This window comes from Hakea prostrata, chromosome 2 (genome assembly GCF_041222555.1).
Source record: "Hakea prostrata isolate BN-2017 chromosome 2, UWA_Hpros_2, whole genome shotgun sequence".
Lineage (NCBI taxonomy): Eukaryota > Viridiplantae > Streptophyta > Magnoliopsida > Proteales > Proteaceae > Hakea > Hakea prostrata.
In genome coordinates, this window is record NC_142601.1 from 58,898,424 (window position 1) to 58,920,462 (window position 22,039).

At 36.3% G+C, this 22,039-nt stretch overlaps 2 protein-coding genes across 2 annotated transcripts; both read left to right on the top strand.

Annotated features, from left to right (window-relative positions):
* The first annotated feature begins 2,771 nt into the window (after window positions 1-2,771).
* Window positions 2,772-7,029, top strand: LOC149025283 (tyrosine aminotransferase-like). Its single transcript, XM_089143105.1, has 7 exons — window positions 2,772-3,187; window positions 3,733-4,072; window positions 4,167-4,385; window positions 4,591-4,650; window positions 5,620-5,775; window positions 5,864-5,957; window positions 6,697-7,029. The coding sequence occupies exons 1-7, from the start codon at window positions 2,919-2,921 to the stop codon at window positions 6,813-6,815; spliced, it is 1,257 nt and encodes a 418-aa protein (XP_088999231.1). The 5' UTR covers window positions 2,772-2,918; the 3' UTR covers window positions 6,816-7,029.
* A 5,780-nt stretch (window positions 7,030-12,809) lies between these two features.
* Window positions 12,810-17,041, top strand: LOC149025284 (nicotianamine aminotransferase 1-like). The gene is made up of 7 exons (XM_089145509.1): window positions 12,810-13,095; window positions 13,243-13,582; window positions 13,684-13,902; window positions 14,723-14,782; window positions 15,057-15,212; window positions 15,301-15,394; window positions 16,704-17,041. The coding sequence occupies exons 1-7, from the start codon at window positions 12,905-12,907 to the stop codon at window positions 16,820-16,822; spliced, it is 1,179 nt and encodes a 392-aa protein (XP_089001635.1). The 5' UTR covers window positions 12,810-12,904; the 3' UTR covers window positions 16,823-17,041.
* Window positions 17,042-22,039: the final 4,998 nt, after the last annotated feature.

A 22,039-nucleotide genomic window follows, 5' to 3' on the forward strand; every position in this document is an offset into this window, starting at 1 on the left:
AGAAATTCAGGTATGATTTTGGAAATGGTGTTTGAGTAAGAATTTAAAAAATAAGTTTCTTTCCTTCTTTGAAGATTAAGGTGAAAGACAGGATATAAGATAAACACCACTACTGATTGATTCTTCAGTGTATGGTGACACCAAAAGAGTTCTCATCATCCAAAAAAATTCGGCTATGATTTTAAAAATTGAAAAATGAGGTTCTTTCCTTCTCTGAAGATTAAGGTGAAATCATGGCATTTGATCCCATTTGCCAAAAGAGATTTTGTGAAAGTGAACAAAAATTATAGAGAAAGATCTGCATGGTAAAGGATCTACACAACCATCGATTTAGTATTTTTCTAATGTCTTTGGTTCTTGGTTGAGAGATTTTAGTGTCATATTGGTTACGTGAACAAATCCTTCAAGGGAAAAAATCACGAGCAAGAGAGAAAACTAAAAATCACGTACAAGAGAGAAAACTCCACTATAGATAAAAAATTATACAAGAGGAAAGATTCTTTGGGATAAATTACATGTGGAGGGAGAGACATCTTTTTATAGGCTCTCTCCATCCCACCTTCTCCCAAATCTACTCGATGTGAGATTAAAACTCTCAACAAACTCCCACTTCTTTTCGATGTGGAACTAAGACTTTCAATAATTTATACACCATTTTTTATCTTGCCACCACCATGCTATCTACGTCTCTGTCAAGCCATACAAAGATCTGCACCATATGAACTTGCCAGTGTTGATTGCCTTTGTCAATGCATCTGCTAGGTTCTCTTTCATGTGGATTTTTTTGTATACCCTTCCGTTTTCCACCACTTCATGAACAAAATGATATTGTATTTCTATGTGTTTTGTTTTGGAATGAAAAGCTGGATTTCTTGCAATGTGCAAGGATTATCACAATATAAGAAAATCTTCTCTTGTTTGTGCCAAAGTTCTTCCATGAATTTTTTTAATTAGATTGTTTCTTTCCAAGCTTGTGTAGCTGCCATATACTCAACTCTGTTGTAGACAGTGCTATAAATGTTTGTAGTTTAGATACCTAGCTCACAGTTCCTCCTGCAATTGTAAATACACATAGCCAGTAGTGGATCTCCTTTTATCAAAATCACCTGCAAAATCAGAATCAACATATACTCTGACAGTAAATTTAGATCCTCCATAACATAGAGCAGCATTCGAGGTTCCTTTAACATATCTTAGGATCCTCTTCATAGTAATCTAATGCTCTTGTCTTGGATTCGCCATGTGCCTACTAACCACTCCCACTTTATGTGTAATGTTCGGTCTTTTAATCGTTTTAATAATCCACCATTGGCTTTTTTTTCTTTTTTTAGGTACAAAGACGGGGTTAAACAATCCAAAGGAACAAACAAAAAACTTAACTTAAACAAGACTCTCTATCCACCATGAGAATTCCTTCTAACCCAGTTGGAGGATCTGGGAAGAAAGCCCATGGGTCTAAGGGACAAAAATGACCACAATTTACTGTGGTCTAAGGGACAAAAATGATCATGGTCATTTTAATGTTATTCACTGTGTTCATTTTAAAGTAATGTTTTATGACGTTGGGCCTAACTTTTTAACTGCTTACTTAAGTAGGAAAAATTCCAAAATGACCACAGTTTACTTTTTGCAAAATTCTAAGTTGCCCACTTTTAACTTTTCTGTTAATTTAAAATTAAAATGATCATTTTGCCCATAATGTGTTGGTAAATATAATATCTTTTATATTTTATGTATTTTAAGTTTTTGAATTTACAAAAAGAAGCCCCTGACTCTTACTCCGATTTTAAACCTTATTCCAATACCTTAAGTTGGAGGTTTGGATGTTTTTAGATCTTTCCATTTTGCAATATGCTACAACTCAATTAGAAGATCATTCAATTTTTATGAGGGAGGGGGATCTCACTTAGTTTTCCGAGTGTCTGTGTTATCACCTTTCCTTATTTTTTGCCCTAGCAAAAATGTGAAGCATAATCTGTAAATCGTTAAAGCTAGATTGAATTCGGCATTGACTTGTATAATTAAAATTGATCTATAAATAAGTTTATCCATTCACAAATTAGAACCTGACCCAAATTTTTATGGTCTTGTTCCACACTCGTGAATGATTTGAATTATATTTGGCATGTTCAACACTTTACAAAATGACACAAAAATGAAGGAACACTAAACAATTTTTGACGAGATGAACTAGTATATTGTACTTGATACTCATGATCATTTAGTTATTAGTGAATCCATAGTCCCCATTATATCTTGGATCAATGGACCTTCTCTAGTAATATTCTTGAACGATGAATAAGATGTTAATGTGTAATATTTATTTAATAAAATGGTACCAATAAAATGTTAAGCTCAAACAAAAACAATTTGGGGAAAAGACAAGTGTTTTCGCCTGATTATTCGATTGTTACAAGTGATGTCTGCATCAGAACCAAGCCAGTACCCAAGCGAGTACCCAACTGGAACACAACAGTTCATCTTCTGCCTGGGTAGGTTGTCTGAAGTAAATCTATGCCCAGAAAGCTGTCTCCATCTTGTTATACACCTGGACTTCATTGCAGATACGAACTTTGTCTATCTACATGGGTGGAAGCACGCATGCCCAACAAACTCCCCATGCCTTTCTTGATCCGACCAACCCTCACTGGCGATTTCAGACAAGCCTTTCTTCAATTTTTAGAGCATGAACGCAAGCATGTTTGCTTAATTGCCAGAAACACGTTGTATTTTTATGGCTTTTTCTGGGTTTCTCTCCTGCCAACCACAATTATAAAATGGGGGTGTTTCTTTGCATTAGCCTCCAAATTCCCAGCTTGTTCAAACCTAGTTAAGAGTGGTTGGCTATTACAGTCTCCTTGTTCTTGCTGGGTTCTGGAGATTGGGTTTTGCTTAACAAATCAAGCGGAGAGGAAAGAATGGAGAACGGGCTGAACAAATGGCATTTCAAGGCGAGGAAGGATCTGACTGGTGGTTCGGATGTCACCGTTAGAGGGATGGTCCACAAGCTCTTTGGTGCTATTGACCCCAACGACACTAGACCCACAGTCTCCCTTGGCCATGGGGATCCTTCTGTCTTTCCTTGCTTTCGGACCACTCCGGCAGCTGAAGACGCCATTGTTGAATCTGTTCTTTCTGCTAAGTTCAATTGTTATGCTCCCACCGTTGGTGTTCTTCCCGCCAGGAGGTAATTATATATTAGTTTTGTTGGTTTACTCACAGTTACATAACACCACTACCATGGTCCCACTTGTCACCTCTCCATTAGGAGCCACTAACACTTTTCCCACCATATAATAGAAGTAAAACTCACATGAAATTCAACAAAAATTTCACATTCTATTCATTTTAAGAATACTTAAAAGGGTAAATGCTATCCTTCTTGGGTGACAATCCACACTCCATATTTTAAGAAACATGAAAAAACACCACGGAGTAAACAATCCACACTCCATAAAATCCTTACAGTTTTATTTAAATATTGATTTCCTTGATTTGGTAGGTAGTGGATAGAATTTAGATCCTCTCCACCCAACCTACTTGTGCCTCTATCCTCTGACATTCAACAGACTCTGTACTAAGCCTAATGTGAGTGTAGGAGGATGGGAGGAGAATGGGCTTGGTGGAGAGGATAACCCACCAATGAGAGGATGAAATTCCAATCCCGCTGTTGCATCTTTTTTCCCCCCCAAAAAAAAAAAAAATGAATGTTTTATCATTGGATTGGAACAGGGCAATTGCTGAGTACTTATCAAGTAGTCTTCCGTACAAGTTATCTCCTGATGATGTGAACATCACCATTGGTTGCCAGCAAGCTATCGAGGTTGTTATATCAATCCTGTCTCAGCCTGGTGCCAACATCTTACTTCCGAAGCCAGGATATCCCGCCTATGAATCCCGTGCTGCTTTCAGTAACGTCGAATTTAGACATTTTGATCTCCTGCCAGAGAGCGGTTGGGAAGTTGATCTTGATGCTGTGGAAGCTCTTGCAGATGAAAACACGGTGGCCATGCTTATCATCAACCCTGGGAACCCCTGCGGGAATGTCTTATCTTACCAACACTTGCAGAAGGTCAAAACAGAGTAGAAATATCTTTCTCTATTTGGGTTGTCAAATCTATTTATTTCAAAGTCATTAACATTTGATTCTCTGCTGTTATCTTTAGATTGCTGAGACTGCAAACAGGCTTGGGATAATGGTTATTGCTGATGAAGTTTACGAACGTATTGCTTTTGGGAATAAACCATTTGTGCCCATGGGTACCTTTGCAACGACCGTTCCTGTTATTACAGTTGGGTCCATTTCCAAGAGATGGGCAGTGCCTGGATGGAGATTGGGTTGGCTCGTCACCAATGATCCCAATGGCGTCCTCAAAAAAACCAAGGTTAAAACTCTCTCCCTCCCCTCTTTCTCCAAACAGCTCTGTTCCATAGGGCAGGGGTGCCAGGTTTCAACCTTCACAGGGTGTTGAGACAGTTTATTGTCTTCTTTAGCTTTCCATCTTTTGTGGAGCTGTATCTCTTCAATTTTCAATGTAGAATGCATTCAATCTGGACAGCTATCTTGACTTCCTTGTTTCTTCTTTATAGATTGTGGAGAGCATTCATGGCTGTCTCAACATCTGCGCTGAGCCTGCAACTTTCATTCAGGTTTTTCTCATTGCTTGATCTGAGGAACATATCCATGTATGCTAGTTGTAATCCTTTGACATTAACAACTTGCAAGTATGACCATGAAGTTAGATTCCAAGAACATTACCTGAATAAGCATAGGAGTACGCATGGAGTACTAAGTACAAGAAGAGACGAGTACACTTATACTTTCGCAGCATTTTAGCATTAAATGCAATATAATATGAAGCTACAACTTTGGTCCATACCAAATTCGTTAGTCTAACCTTCAGAAATTAAAATTTTATTACTTAACATGATCTGGATAAGGATACTAAGGGAAAAATAGTATCTGTACTAATTATTTTAGATCATGAGTTGAAACTCCCTAAATTACTTGAGCTGGGTCTATGTATTTGATCTTCCCCCTTGCTCTTCCAAACCTAATATATAAAAAACAAGAAGAATAAGCAGTCCTTGCCAGTACTTTGACTGCACAATGCTAACACCTTTTGTTGTTCATTAACACCTTCAAGCCCTTCTAATCATGCTCCTAGAATTAGAATGTAAAGAAATGCCAAACTTATGAACGAATCTCAAGAGTTCAAACTTTTACTGCTAGAGAAGAAAATCAGAAAGTATAACTAAAAGAACTCAAGTTGATGAATCTGAATTGTGCCACACCAACATAATAGTAATATTTGGCTGTGTGGACTTGTGCTTAGATTTTACCTTCTGTAGATAAGGTTAGCCCAAAAAAATGTGAAATGCAAATGTGATGATAATAGAGTTATTAATAATTGTTATGTATTTTATCTTTTCTTTTCGTATGAATTACAATTCTCAATCTGGAGAAACTCGAGGGTATGTGGCTTCTTGTTTGATATGTGAATTATTTGACTTTTAACCAATACATTTAAAATTGACATCAGTATATTGAAGTTGACAAGATACCACCTACCTTTACCATTGCTGTTGTGTTACCTAACAAGTTATTCATTATAACAGGGGGCGATTCCTAAAATTATTGAGAATACAAAAGAAGATTTCTTTGAGAATATCCTCAATATATTAAGGCATGCTTCAGAGATTTGTTATGAGGGATTAAAGGATATTGATTGCCTTACTTGTCCACATAAACCAGAGGGATCTATGTTTGTGATGGTAATAATACTGACCAAGTTATGAGTTTTTTTTTGCTTGAAATAAAAGGATTGTAAAAATACTTCTTGCTTAACATTTTGTGCTGCAGGTAAAATTAGATCTATCATGTCTGGAAGATATAGCTGATGATATTGACTTTTGCTATAAGCTGGTCAAAGAAGAAAAGGTGGTTCTTCTACCAGGTCAGGTTTCTGCCTCTCTATAATTGGTTTCAAATATACATGTAGGAAACTGCTTATTTTTAAAAGTTTCTTTTATAAAATGTTTCTCTCCCCCTTCCATAACACTGCAATTGATCTGCATTCTTTATTTGTTAAATAGCTACTAGTTCTTTAGCACTTTTTCTTTTTATTTAAATTTTGTAGTCGTCTGTGTTAACTCTTCTCCTGACTATTACTTGTTAGACGCTGAATTTCATTGGGATGACTTAAAATTTACCTCTTTTCTTTACTACTATGACTTCATGATGCTGTAGAAGCTTCCTCGTGATTTTCCCTATACTGAATTGTGTTCTCTAAAAGTATGGGAGTAGCCAGTGAAAATCATTGCTTTCCAGTTTCCAGTAAACATGAATCTGTGTCAGAGAATCATTTGATTCTCCACAGTAGCTTCATAGTGAATTTTATTTATGTGGAGATCCTAGTGCTAAGAAATTGGTAAATCAACATTCACAATTCAATACTCTTGTGAATTACCCTATTAATCAATTACTGTTTTATAGCTTAAAGCAGTACAATAAACAATGCTTTTGGTTTTATAATTGAATTGGTTTGGGTTATGACTGCATCAACCTTACATTAACAATATTGCTATTTGAATGTAAGTCCTTTCAGGTCCCTTGTTTTGGGTGATTGGTGGTAGAGTTGAAATAAGAGTGTGTTTTGCGTTGCCATTGATGACTTTGAACGCTATTTGCTGCAGGTGTTACTGTGGGATTGAAAAATTGGCTCCGCATTACTTTTGCTGCCGAGCCAACTTCTCTTGAAGATGGCCTAGAGAGGGTAAAATCATTTTGCAAAAGGCATGCCAAGAAGCAGTAACAAACAACAATCATGGTGATCATCAATAAGACGTTGTATCCCATGCTCCATATTATTACTAGTATCATCTGCGATCATTGTCCAGTGATCAACGCATGTTTTCATTTTATCAAAGTTTTCCACATTCGATTCAATAGAGATTATAGTACTAAGATTTCATGGTGATCGTCAACGTGACATTGAATCCCATGCTTCATCTTATTACCGTTGTATGCTAATTATCCAATGATCAACAAAAAATGTTGTCATTTAATCGGAACTGTTCCGTGTTTCATAAAGTTATCAGTATTGTGTCAAGATTTCTCAGTCTCAGATTTGAGTATAAGATCCACTGATCAAATATGTATAAATTTCTACCTAGACTCCATACTGTATCGTAGGCGTTGCAGGGTTATCAATTATCATCACCCAAAGAACTTTGGCAATGGTTCTGCAAACGGTGTTTGAGCAGCAATTCGAAGACCGATGTACCTTTCTTCTCTGTAGATAAAGGGAAATCAAGTCGTTTGATCCCATTTGGATCTCTCTCTGCCTTAGGAGATTCCATAGAAGATGAACAATAGAGACGGAAAAAGATAAATACAAATAAAACCCAGAAAATTGTAGACTTTTCCCATTGAAATTGAAGACAAAGATTCATAAACAAAAGCAAAATAGAATTAGAAAGATTCAGTTCTCTGGCCAGCAAAAAGAACATTTTTTGCAAACCAATATGACAAAAAGCATGCCAATGAGTTTCATTTATGCAATTGCAGAAAACACAACTACATTAGATTTATTTTATTTAGGCTCTTTTTGGTATCAATTCTCATTCTCTATTCTAAGGTTTTTTTCATTATTTTAAATTGTTTGGCATCTATTATCAGTATTTTTTAAATAGAAAATCTTCCCAAACCTAATGACTTTTGTCAATTATGAATTATGGTGAGAATTTCATTCTTTCTTTTTTTAAAAATTTTTTTTAAAATTTTTTTTTTTTATAAGGAAAAAAAAAAAAAAAAAAATTTTTTTTAAAAAAAATATATTTTTTTTTTTTTTTTTTTTTTTTTTTTTTTTTTTTAAAAATTTTTTTTTTTTTTTTTTTTTTTTTTTTTTTTTTTTTTTTTTTTTAAATTTTAAAAAAATTATTTAATTTTTTTTTTTTTTTTTTTTATATTTTTTTTTTTTTTTTTTTTTTTTTTTATTTTATATAAAAAAATAAAAAAAAATAAAAAATTTTTTTTTTTTTTTTTTTTTTGTTTGAAAGAAAAAAAAAAAAAAAAAAAAAGTTAATTTAAATCTGGGATGCAGTTTAAAGGGCTTCAAATGCTGCCAAAATCTAATTTCATTTGGATCAAAGAGATAGAATTACAAGAAAGTTTAGAGGCAACTATCTTAGTTGAAAAAAAATTATATTTTTCACAAAGGGGTGAGATCAAGAATCATTTGAAGGATTGTGTGTAATTTTGAGAATTTTAGTTATGAAATAGGCAGGGAGAAAGGAAGAAAGCTTATCCAAATTCCAGGTGCCATTGTTTGTAGAAGGACCATGATGAAGGACCATGAAATGCCAAATTTAGGGATGGAGGGGATCCAAGGGTCCTCCCAAAAGAAAGAGAAGTCCCCCTTATTCACTATTTTAAGGTTGTTTTCTTTTAAGAGAATGAGAGTTTTGACAATTCAATATTCTAGATTCTAGATCCTTTCTTTTTCTAGATTAGGGGTTGAATGAGAAAGAAGTAGTGAATGAAAAAGAAGTAGGGTAGTATGGAATTGTATAGGCTCCTATTTTATTTGTTTGATTTATTTTGTTTTTTACATTTTCCATTACATCCTCCGTGGTTTTTTTTGGTACAAGGGTGCTTTTTATATATATGTGGGGATGGGGATGTTACATATACCATCAATGATAATTGAACTCACGATATCTTCCCTAAAAGGTGTTGATTTTACCAATTGAGTAGCCTAGCAGTGAGATATTGTTTTTTTTTATCAAGTGAACCAACCCTTGAGATTTGTGAAGAACAAGTTTTGTTTGATCCAAATTTTTCTCGATTATTCCACTAGTTCAAGATAAGTTTTGACATCGTCAAGAGGATGAAGGGGGATGAGCAGCATCATATTGGTAGTAGGGATAGAAGATAGAGAGGATGTAGTGGTGATGAAGAAAACAAAGTTAGATTTAGAACATTGATACACATAATGGCTTTGATTGAGAGAGGGAGGTCAAATGATCAATAAAGATGTTAATGTGTATTATTAACCTATTATTATTAGTATTAAAATGACAATCTCAAATGGAAACAATCTTAAGAGAAGAAAACATTTTTTTGCTTGATTATTATGTATTAGGTTGTTGTGTCCAACCAATATTTATTTATTATTATTATTATTTTTTGGGGGGGGGGGGGCCCGGGGCGCCCGCCCCCCCCCCCCCCCCCCCCCGGATGAGTCTGGATCCTCTAACGGCGTGCGAACCCAAGACCCCCTTGGGTAAATCCCCCCACAATCTTCCAAATTCCCTTTTCGATTGTGCTCTTATACTTTTCGATCATACATTTGGGAGGGAATCTATCATTTATGGCATATATTTTTGATAATTAAAGGTGAAAAAGGATGTGGGGGATCTTCTTCATTTTTTTCCCATTTTTTCTGGGGGATGTTTGAGGTATATTCAGGCTAGCCAATGCGCACCTCAACTGCCTCACTGGGGGAGCTTTTATATAATTATGCCCTAGGCTCCTAAGTGGATTCGAATTCTGACCTCCTATATGGAAGTGTTGGTCTTTTATCAATTAAGCAACCCTTCGAAGTTGATTTTGTAATTTTTTAAAGCAAATTTTGACACACTTTTCTCAACTGAAATAACATTATTGGCTTAGTTGATAAATATTTTTAGTTGTTAATCACCGCCAAATTGAACAACATGGGAATGGGAATGAAATGGGAGTGGGATTTCTAATATCCTACTTTCCAAAATTGTTTCAGTCCTAAGTATTAAATGCGTAGGACCATCATGAGGAATTTCGGACGGTCGGATCCGAAATTCTGGTCTAGATTTCAATCTCGACTATTGGATATCAATGGTTGAGATCAAAATCTCAACCAAGATTTTGATCCGACGGCTAAGATTGTTTCGCATGACAATTCTGCTGAAGGAAGTCACTTCCAAATTAATGTACTTTTGTTATATGTTGGTGGACTTGCTTGTAGGACGTTAGCATGTGAAAATTCACATGTGTAGTGTTTGACGATGGTAGCCATGAGTTATGAATGATGCGAGTGAAGTTGACATAAGAAGGGCATGACGTGTATGAGTATTATGATCACCGTGAGCTGAGCCCAACATTGAGAATGGACATTAACATTCACCACAAACTAATATTACTCCAAACCATGTGAGATATGTCAATTTCGACTTGGAGATATCTTGGATTTAACACGGGAAACAGAGATAAGTGGCAAGCAGATGAAATTTCACAAGGCTTTTCAAAAAACATTATTTTTTAAAGGAAGGAAATAATCGAAGTCTCCTATGGCAGACTTCTCATTCAATATCTGGCACTCAATTTAAAAGGCAATTGTCTCGGTTCTTAAATTTCTTAATTTATAGGTTTTAAGTGTCATTCTTTTGTATATGGTCTCATGAAGAATCTATAATTTGTTTTTTGGGTATGATAGTAGGACTTTGCTATCTTTCTGGAAGTCCAAGAATTGTATGATTAGTTATAGGGGATGTCTGAATAAATAATGAAACATTACATACAAACTTGAAACATCAGATTGTGTTAAATCCCAATGTCTTAGGACTCGACTTCAGTGTATTCCGCAATTAATGTGCAACATTGTGCTTCGAACGGTTGAGATCTTGATCTCGACCTTTCGCTAAAGGTGATGTGCATTAACCATGCAGCACCCCAGCAAAATCCAATGTCTTAAGATAAAAATTAAAAAGTCAAATTTTTTTTTGGGATATATAAGTCAATATTTTGGAATTTATAGATTCAGATAATGAAATAGTTTTTTGGATGAATCTGGAGATTTCATTCTACAGATTTAAGTAACCAAATATTTTTTTAGGATAAATCCAGAGATTTTATGCTACATATTTAAGTTAATCAAATATTTTATATCTCATGACTTCATATATTTGAGATATCTGAATATTTCAAATCTCCAGATTCGAGTTACCAAATAGGCCCTTACCCAACGGATAGAGGATCCCAACGTCCAACTCATATCTAACTAGATCACAACAATTCATTTTTTTAGCCGAAGTTTTAGGTTGTCTAAAGTAAATCTATTTTATATAAAAAATTATCACCATTATTTTTTTTTTTTTTGTTTGGGAAACAAAGCTATCACCATCGTTGGATGCATCATACATGCCACAAGAATTTCATTAAATTCCAATGGCACAAAACATAATGTCCTTATATAATTAAGTGAAAAAACTAATTTTTCTTTAAATTGAATCGTACCATATTGCCGGACAACTCAAGCTTAGTAAAATTTACGTGACATGTATGGGTACCATCATGTCAGACCCACTACCTAGCAAGATCCCGTTTTAAGAAGCAAACAGCCCATGTAGGTTAGTTCAAATCGCATCATTTAAAGCTTTTTGTATCGGCGAACACGTGAACTTTATCTTATTCACGTACTCTTCTCAAGGTGGAAGCAGGCAACGTTTGCACCGTGCATGCACATTGATCAAGAACTGAACATGTACACTTGGTAATTTTATCGTTTCCGTTGCTTTTGTCTTCTGCGAACTAAAACGTCCAAAATTATCAAGTGAGGTGTAGCTTTAAAATGAAAAACGATCCTCAGTGCAGCCTCACAATTTGACATGTGGCATATTCTTAATAAACGATTCAGATTAGAAGGCAAAGTTTTAAGTGAAACTAACCATCTTATGACCCGTTTTTTGTACCCGGTCCAAATATGGTTGATATTTTTTTTTTTACATTTTTCTCCCATCGTCATTCCTCTCATTCCGTTTCATCATGACCATCTCCCTCAAGTTACTATGGAGTCAAGGGAGAACCTCCATTTTCCTGTGGTTGCCGCAGTGCGCGATTGCTGTTGCACCTTCTTTAGTTTCTTTGTTATTTGGCATCATCGAGTCGTGACTGTAGTTTCGACGCCTGGGAACAGTTGACGAGTAAAGACGCTCAACGATTCCATCTCTTCGATCTTTCAATTCGATTATGTGATTAAAGAAGCAATAACGATTGTCGTATCTATCGAAGTCCAGACATCCACACCTGGATCCCTTAAGATGGATCTAAAAGCATTATAATCCATTATATGGCAACCTTTTAATCAACACTCAAGAGGGTTTCCGATCTACAAATGTCACCTCACGATATCGATTTTGTATGCAAAATTTATTGAAAAGTACCAAATCAGACCTACAATTACTAACCATTTATAAATTACTCTCTATCTTATCAACATCAAACCTAACCATGAATTACAGGTCACGAGAAACACAAACAGAAACATCCTCTGCATCTCTTTTTCATCGTCAACCACCGATGACGAAAACCAGAGGTAGATCTAGCCGTAAAACAATCACTCTAAAAGATGACGCTAATAATCACCGAAACAATCCAAATTAGAGAAATGCATCACCGTTTGAAAAGTATCAGGCATCAAGGGGGAAAATCACGGACGAAGCAAAAAATCCAGTAGAAAAATGGACACAATCCCTAGTGACCATATTTAGAACTGGGAAAATGGTTTTTTTTTTTTTTTTTTTTGTTAAAACGGGTCATAAGATTGGTCATTTTAACTCAAAACTCCGCCGTCAAATCTGACCCGTATTTTAAGTATATATCACGTGTCAAATTGTGGTGCTGTACTCTGCTGCTGAGGATTTTTTTCCTTTTAAAATTTTCAAGTTTTTCTAAAATCTATTTAAAAACAGTTGGCTATTACAATTTACAGCCTCCTTGATTATCGGTGCTGAAGATTGGTTTTGGTTTAACAAATCAACAGCGGAGAGGGGAGAGGAGAGGAGAGGATGGAAAACGGACTCAAAACAATGGCATTTCAAGTCGAGGAAGGATCTGACCTCTGCTTCGGATGTCACCGTTAGAGGGATGCTCAACAAGCTCCATGGAGCTATAGATGCCAACGACACTAGACCCACAATCTTCCTTGGCCATGGAGATCCTTCTGTTTTTCGTTGCTTTCGAACGACACAGGCGGCTGAAGATGCCGTCGTTGATTCTGTTCGTTCTGCTAAGTTCAACTGCTATGCTCCCACCGTCGGAGTTCTTCCTGCCAGGAGGTAAACGATAGTCTTCTTGTTGGTTACACAGAGCTGTTTTTTACAAGCCCACTGGCACTCTTATTGCATCTTTTAAGAGAAAAAGAAAAAGAAAAAGAAAAAAAAAAAAATGATCAAACATTAATGTTGGGTTGGAACTTGGAACAGGGCCATTGCTGAATACTTATCAAGTAATCTCCCATACAAGTTATCCCCCGATGATGTGAATCTCACCAGTGGTTGCTCGCAAGCTATCGAGGTTATTCTATCAGTCCTGTCCAAGCCTGGTGCCAACATCTTACTTCCAAGGCCAGGATTCCCTGCTTATGAATCTCGTGCTGCTTTCAGCAACCTCGAATTTAGACATTTTGACCTCCTGCCCGAAAAGGGTTGGGAGGTTGATCTTGATGCTCTCGAAGCTCTTACAGACGATAACACGGTTGCCGTGGTTATCATCAACCCTGGAAACCCCTGCGGGAATGTCTACTCTTACCAACACTTGCAGAAGGTCAAAACAGAGTAGAAATATCTTTCTTTCTCTCTCTGGGTTATCAAATATATGTATTTGAAATCGTTATCATCTAATATTTCTACACTGTCTCTCTTTAGGTTGCTGAGACTGCAAGCAGGCTTGGGATAATGGTTATTTCTGATGAAGTTTACGAACGTATTGCTTTCGGGAATAAACCATTTGTGCCTATGGGTACCTTTGGAACGATAGCTCCTGTCATTACACTTGGGTCCATTTCAAAGAGATGGGTGGTGCCTGGATGGAGATTGGGTTGGCTCGTCATTAATGATCCCAATGGCATTCTTAAAGAAACCAAGGTTACAACTCTTTCTCTTTTGTAATTCCAAGTCCAACCCTATATATTCTAATATAAGTTCATTAGTCCCTGACCCTAATTCAGGGCCAAGAATTACTGTCCTTAACACTAAGCCCGACAGGGCCAAACCAAGTTCATTCTAGCCTTGATTGGCCATATATTTGGCCCTGTCCCTAGCCTGATTGACCCTAATTGGATTGGCTATATCCTTGTCCATGTTCCTAATTCATAGAGATCAAAAATCAATGTCAAAATTATGGTTAGGATTATGGTTAGAATCAGGGTTGGGGTCAGGGCAAAAAATTAGAGATGGGTTTAGACAAGCCCGGCGGGCCAAAGAGTAATCTCAGGCCCGCCCTTGGCCTTAGTTAGTACCAGAATATTTTGATTCTAACCAATCCTCATGACCAAAATCTTGAGCCTAAGCCCTATTTGAGCTCGGGGAGCTTAGGGGGAGTGTCAGGGCCAAACTTGCACCCCTACAGCCCCCAACCATCTGTGCCTATGGGTGCCAGTTTTCAACCATCACCGGTGTTGAAACAGTTTATATTGTCTTCTTTAGCTGTACGTCTTTGTTATGTACTAAGTTCAACTATCCTGCATAAGACAGCATATCATCACTGTCCTCGGCAGTAACTATGAATGATGAAACGCTTATGTTCTACATGCCTATCGTTTCATCTATTTTGTTATAAACACAAAGCACTTCTTCAAAATATAAAAGATAAATTTAGTGGGGTTTTGTCTATTCAATTTTCTATGTAGAACAAATTCATTCTAGACAGGTTAATTTCTTGACTTCCTTGTTTCTTCTTTTATAGATTGTGGAGAGCATTCATGGCTGTCTCAATATCTGTTCCGACCCTGCAACTTTCATTCAGGTTTATCTCATTGCTTGTTCAGGGGAACATATCCACATATGATAGTTGTAATATTTCTGACATTAACAACTTGCAAGTATGACAATGTGCTTAAGATTCCAAGAACTTTACCATAAAGATTATTTTAACCAAGGCATTTGAAATTGACATCAATATACTGAACTCGACAAGATACCATCTACCTAGCTTTACCACCACTGGCTGTGTTTTTTTTTTTTTTTTGGTAGGGACCACTGGCTGTGTTACCTAACAAGTTATATATTCATCATAACAGGGGGCGATTCCTAAAATTATTGAGGATACAAAAGAAGATTTCTTTGAGAATATCCTCAATATATTAAGGCATGCTTCAGAGATTTGTTATGAGGGATTAAAGGACATTGATTGCCTAACTTGTCCACATAAACCAGAGGGATCTATGTTTGTGATGGTAAGAACACTGACCAAGTTATGAGGGTTTTTTGGGCTGGAAATAAATGGATGGTAAAAATAATTCTTCATAACATTTTGTACTGCAGGTAAAATTAGATCTATCAGTTCTGGAAAATATGGCTGATGATATTGACTTTTGCTACAAGCTGGTCAAAGAAGAAAATGTGGTTTTCCTACCAGGTGAGTTTTCTGCCTTTCTATAATTGGTTTCAAACGCACAAGTAGGCAACTGCGTACTTTCAAAAGCTTCTTCTATAAAATGCCCCCCCCCCCCCCCCTTCCTTCCTTCATGGTTTCCATAATTTCTGACAGTAAAAATGTTCGCTTGCATTAACACTGAAATTGAAAAGTCTGGATCCTTTATTTGTTAAATTGCTATTAGTTCTTTAGCACGTTTTCTTTTTGTCGGTTTTATAGTTGTCTCTATTAACTCTTCTCCTGACTAGTTGAAATCGAGAGCCGCTTGACCCTTCTGTAGATGGTATAGAGGCTCTGATCCGTGTTGATCACGCCTCCGTTAACCTATCAGCTCCTCCTTCGTTGACGAACAAAGCCTTGGATCGCGCTGACTCCTCTCTGCCACACTTGACGGCCGCTTCTCCCTCTTCTCCTAGCGATATTGCCCCTCTCTCCAAATCCCCCTGTTTATCCACCCTCAAAGCCTCTCCCTTTCCCTCTATGGCTGCCCATCTATAAATTCGACCCAAGCCCATATCTCTTGGCCCATTTTCTATTTGGGGCCCCCTTCCTTATTCTCATCCCAATTCCTTCTTGCTTGGCCCATCGTCCTCCTTTGATCGTGGCTCTCCCCCTAGCCCAACTCTCAACCCCTCTTTCCACACTTTTGAAGCCCAGACCTTAGTCTCTTCAGACGACACATTTCCAAACCTCTGATTTGTGAATTAACCCCAATTGATCGAGCCCGCTCCTGACTCTCCACTCTCCTCTCCTATGCATGATTTTGATCGTGTTGAGAATAGAAGGAGTAATCGTCCTATCAAAAGGCACAACCCATTCGGTGATGATTTCCTAGTTGATCTCAATTCCTCCAAGAGAAAGAAGAAAAATAAAAAGAAAAAGAAAATTTCTGCAAAATAGTTTCTTTTGGCCTCTGTTCGGCCCATTTTCATTGGGTCCCATTTAGGTTTATTCTTGCTCTTTAGCTTTGCAAATTTTTGGGCTTGATGTATTTACGTCCGTTTTTTTAATTTTATTTTATTTATTATTATTTATTAATCCAAAAAAAAAAACACTCCTATTGTATGTAATCTTACATCCCAATATACTGGTCTCTTTCAAATAGATCAGAAACACATCTCAAAGAATTCAAATGAGAGACAATTAGGGAAAAGATGAAAAATCATCATTATCACAGCCTAATAAAAATAGCTATCTAAATGAATCGTTTGAAAAAGGTTGTGAGTTAAGAGTTTAAATAAGAGTGTGTTTTATGTTAGCCATTGATGACTTTGAACGCTACTTGCTGCAGGTGTCACTGTGGGATTGAAAAATTGGCTCCGCGTAACTTTTGCTGTCGAGCCAACTTCTCTTGACGATGGCCTAGAGAGGGTGAAATCATTTTGCAGAAGGCATGCCAAGAAGAAGTAACAAACTGCAATTATGGTGATCATCAACAAGACGTTGGATCCCATGCTTCATTTTATTACTAATGGTATTTGCATGCTTATTGTCCAATAATCAACAGGAAATGCTCAGAACTGTTCTGTATTTCATAAATTTATCGGTACTGTACGTATTAAGCCTTCTTGATTTCAAATTTTAGGATAAGATTTACTGATCCATTTAAACATGTCGAAACAAGATATTATTGAGACATTATACTTATCTTGACCAACGGACAAGGAATTAGGTAGGTAATGATCCACTGATTTAAGAATTGGGTAATACAAGCTAGCCCACTGACAGTCCATAACCAGAATCTCCATCCATGTCCAATTAAGTAGATCAGCTCTAACCCTTTTCAGCTTAGGTTGTGTTAAGAACCTTTTTCCTGTATGTACCAAATGTGAATAGCACAAACCAGTTTCAATAGTTTAAGAATTACAAGTAGGGTACTGAACTTTGAGTAGTCCCAAAGCACTGCCAGTGCACTCATCTTCCCAAGATGGTATGCATAAAATTGAGTAACAATGTAACTTAACACAAATTCTTTGACCAAACAAAATTGATGTTTTCCTATTTTTCTACTTGGATAGAAGCTAATCTTCAAAAAATGAATAGAAACTTTAATCTGCAAGGTTCTCATTATAAATGAACTACACAGAAATTCTGATACAAGATAATATTTCATTCGAAATATTTTAAGAGATCAACTCACCTGTACATTGACACTTTTAACTCTGCTATTTCTTCGTAATTCTCCACTGATGCTATAGCTAGAAAAGAAATCAAATGAACCACCAACTACTGGCGCACCAAAATTATCATGGTTTCCTCTCAAATCATAAAAGACATTCTTCTCAAGTCCACTTCTTTTAACTACTCTGTCCATAACCTTGTGGTATTCAATCCACTCCTCTTGATTTTGTTTCATTGTTAACACTTCACTTATTTTGTCATCTGGTCAGAGAAATAGGAAGGGTAAAACCGCAGATTGAGCATTGAAATCTTGAAAAAACGAAGATTGAGCATTGAATCTTGAAAAAACGGAGATTGAGCACTCTTCTCCACTTCATTGAATCTGCATGCTTCATACCATGAATGAATACGAATAACAAGGAAGTTTATGAATGTCAAGAATGAAGCATGCAGACATTTGCAATGACAAGTATTTATTTCTATTATGTGGTGGAAAAAATAACATGAACCTTAACCCGAGGGGTGGCTCAGTTGGCAAAAGACCAACGCTTTCCACATAGGAGCTCAGAGTTCGAATCCCCTTGCGGCCAGGGGCGAAGCCTCGCCTATATTAATTATCTAAAAGCTCCCGTAGTCGTGGTGCAGCGCAAACTATCCCAGATGAACCTTGGATCCAAAAAGTAAAGCTCAAGCTTTCAACCTTTCACAAATCACATGCATATAGGTTAGCATTGTCTAAAATTCAAATATGCCAACCAACCCAAGAGCTTATTGGTGATTGTTTCGGGGTGTCAATAATAAGCAACAGTTAAGTATTAGGAAACCTCTTATATCCTATATAGGAAAGGTAGACAAAAACTCTAGATCACTCCCCAGTGATAGAAAACTCAAAGCAAAATACTGAAAATTTACCGTAAGAAAACACCAATTTCCCTTGTTATGAACAAAACTAGAAAGCATCTCATTGTATCTTTAATATAAACTATGACGGATCGACAATTTAAAATTGTTGCCATATAGGAAGATAAGAAATACAGAACCCGCTAATTTTCCCCGTGACTATAAGAACAGACAAATTGCCTCTAAATTGCCAAATCCAACAATCAGAAGCAAACATAGCTGCTGCTTAATAAATAAATAAAATTGACCAAAATTAAGAGAGAGAGAGAGAGAGAGAGAGAGAGAGAATGCTAGGAACAGAGATAAATACCTGTTAGATCACCAGTCACCAGTGATGAGAACTAGCGAAGGGTTTATCATGGCAAGAGCAGATCCAACCAACTTCTCAAAATCAAGAGCTCTGTCTGGATGTAAAACACTGAAATGGAGATGTATATGAAGATTTTCTTGACATGAAGTTTCCTACTTTATTAGCAGACCTTAGAACATGAGAAAATATACCAGAAAATAAGATGTCAAGGAAAACCGACTTCTTGTTTCTTTTTTATCAACATTGAGTATTGGATTTTAATATTAAACCAATCACACATATTTTTAAGGGTAAATATCACTTACCACCCCTCTTAGCTGGACAAATATCACTTAGACCCCCTCTTTCTTGGATAATATCACTTACCTCCCCTCTTATCTAGCAAATATATCAAACACCTCCCCTCTGTTAACTTTCTTAGTTAAATTTAATTTTTATCGTTAAATATTTTTCTAAAACCCCAAATACCCTTGGCTGAAAATATTTTTTTAATTTACACCCTAAATTACCTTAATCACCCTAGCAGCTAAAATACTAAATTATCCTCAATTAAAATAATTGTTAAAAATCAAAATATCATATTTAAAACCCAAATTATCTTTAATTATTAAAACCCCAACATATCTTTTTATTTTTATTTTTTATTTTTATTTTATTTTATCAAACAATTAAAAAACAAGAACTGCTTGATTCAAAATGCAATTTCAATACTGAATTATCAGAAGGGTACGTTAGGCTGTTAATAATTAAAGATAATTTAAATTTTAACTATTTGTTTTGGATTTTAACAATAATTTTAATTGAGGGTAATTTAGTATTTTAACTGCTAGGGTGATTACGATAATTTAGGGTTTAAACTAAAAAAAAATATTTTTAGCCAAGAGTAGTTTGGGATTTTAGAAAATATTTTGATACATTTGCTAGGTAAGAGGGGAGGTAAGTGATATTATCCAAGTAAGAAGGGGTATAAGTGCTATTTGTCCAGCTAAGAGGGGAGGTAAGTGATATTTACCCTATTTTTAATGTTTTGCCTTGAAGAAAGAAAGGAAAGTGATTCGATTCAAACTAGACAGCATTGGAGAAAGAACATTCAAAGAAAATATGATGGATGGATATTCCACCAAACAGTTGATGCCTCATCCAATTGAGTCAACCGAATTTCCTACTTTATTAGGAGACCTTAGGGCCTGTTTGGTTGTGTGAATCCAAGGATTTAAATCCCTAGATTCATGAATCAGTTTTTTGAACAAACTACTTAAATACCTAATCAGTCCTTGTTCTCCAAATATACCGGAAAATAAAAGATGCCAAGGAAAACTAACTTCTTGTTTCCCTTTTTTTTAATCAACATTGAGTATAGGATTCCACCATTAAACCAATCACATACTTAGTGTTTTGCCTCGAGGAGAGAAAGGAAATTGACGATCCAAACTATACAACATTGGAGAAAGAAAATTAAAAGGAAAATGCTGCCAATCTTGCGTTCACAACCACACCTTGCACAAAGGGATTTAAAGTAAATTTCCTCAGAAAAAATTTCATCAAATGCAATTCTAGTTGCACAATTCTTCCACACTAACATTTTAATTTTAGGGAAAGTTAGGGCATTCCATATTTTCTTCTAGTAAGAATCTTTCATCAAGGAATAGGAAAACTGATTATCTAAAGTGTCACACCCCACCCGCCGGTCTCGGTTACCCGTCCGACAACCCGTGGGAGTGATCCGTCATAGGATCCACGGTCTTACCCATCAATAATAATAAATGCAAGTAAAGATAATCATGAATAATAATAAGTTCAATAATTAAATAAAAGGATTACAAGAGTCCATATACTCCAATAAAACAATCAAGGAAAGAAATAAATGATCAAAAGAATAATGAGTTCAGCGGAAGCAATAAAAAAGAATTAAATGATCTTCTTTCCAGTTTCTTTCTCTAAAGCTAGAAAATGTTTCTATTTCTTTTCAAAGAAAATGGGTCTTCCAATTCTTCTCCATACGATGGGCAAATTGCTTGGCCACTTGTCTCCTCTGCTCATCAATGGGTGCTATAAGCGCATTCCATGCACTCCAAGAAGCTCTCGCACAGGCTATCTCCATTTCCCACTACCGGTGCCACATCCTCTTCATACGAGAAGGCTTCTTCATGGGAAACCAATCCATATTCCGACATAAATCCTCCATCTGTACATGTAATATAACATAGAAAAATAAAGGAATGAGTCATGATGAAATCGAGTAAGAACAACAATTTTTCTCATCCATATGTCAACACCATCATAAATAAATATATGATATGTATGGAATGCGAAAGTATGAATACTGCTAAGATCTAACTGTGCAAGTCACTAACAGTTGACATGCTTTAAAATATACACCAGCCCTTCTTTGGGTAGGTCTAGTCATTTTGATTCGGCAAGGACTGGCTACCTCTGTAGGGATCCTGGGAAAAAGGATAAGTCCACACCTGGCTCTCAAACCATGGCTGGGGTTAAGTCAACACTCTCTCACCACGACCATTGGAATGAGTACTGGCGCATGTCGAGGTTTCTAATCCAATGTAAGTCATAATGGTAATATACTACATGAAGTCCAGATACAGGAGAAGCTTTGGATCACCTTTCAGCACGTCTCCACTGCCGCCTAACCACAAAAAACAACAATCCCGAATATAATATTTGTAAAATAAACGAGGGTTGCTATTTATAAAAGTCTGGGGGCAAAATAGGGCAAAACCCCACAATCAGGACCAGGCGGTCGCTTGGTTTAATCAACCGTCATTAGCAACCGCCCCCTAGTATATTGCTATACAAGGGTGCTTTGTTTAGGGGGTTGAAGTCCAAGTACAACCTAACCCAAATGAACACATGGGAGAGGTCTTACCTTCATTCCGGACATCTCCAGACATCACTTGCCTTCTAGAGGTCCAACTACCAAGCAAGGTAGGCTCTTCAAGAGAATCAAGATCCATGGATTTAGGGTATGGATCATGGACTTTTATCCGGACTCCACAAATTTACCCTGCTAGATCTTCGAGTTCTAGAACCTGCAATACGGATCCCGGTTAGAAATACAGGAGTTGTTACATCAAGAAGAAGACCAATTGTTGGAAATAAATTACACATATTTTTCAGAAAGTGGTACATGCACTTAACAGATTAGTAATGAATCGATAAGATGTTAATGTGCAATATTTCTTTTAATGAACTTGGAATAAATTAAACGCATGATTCATCATTATTCTACAAAGTGTTTGGTGGCAGTTCCCTCTCCCGTTTTTTTACAAATTTCTTGT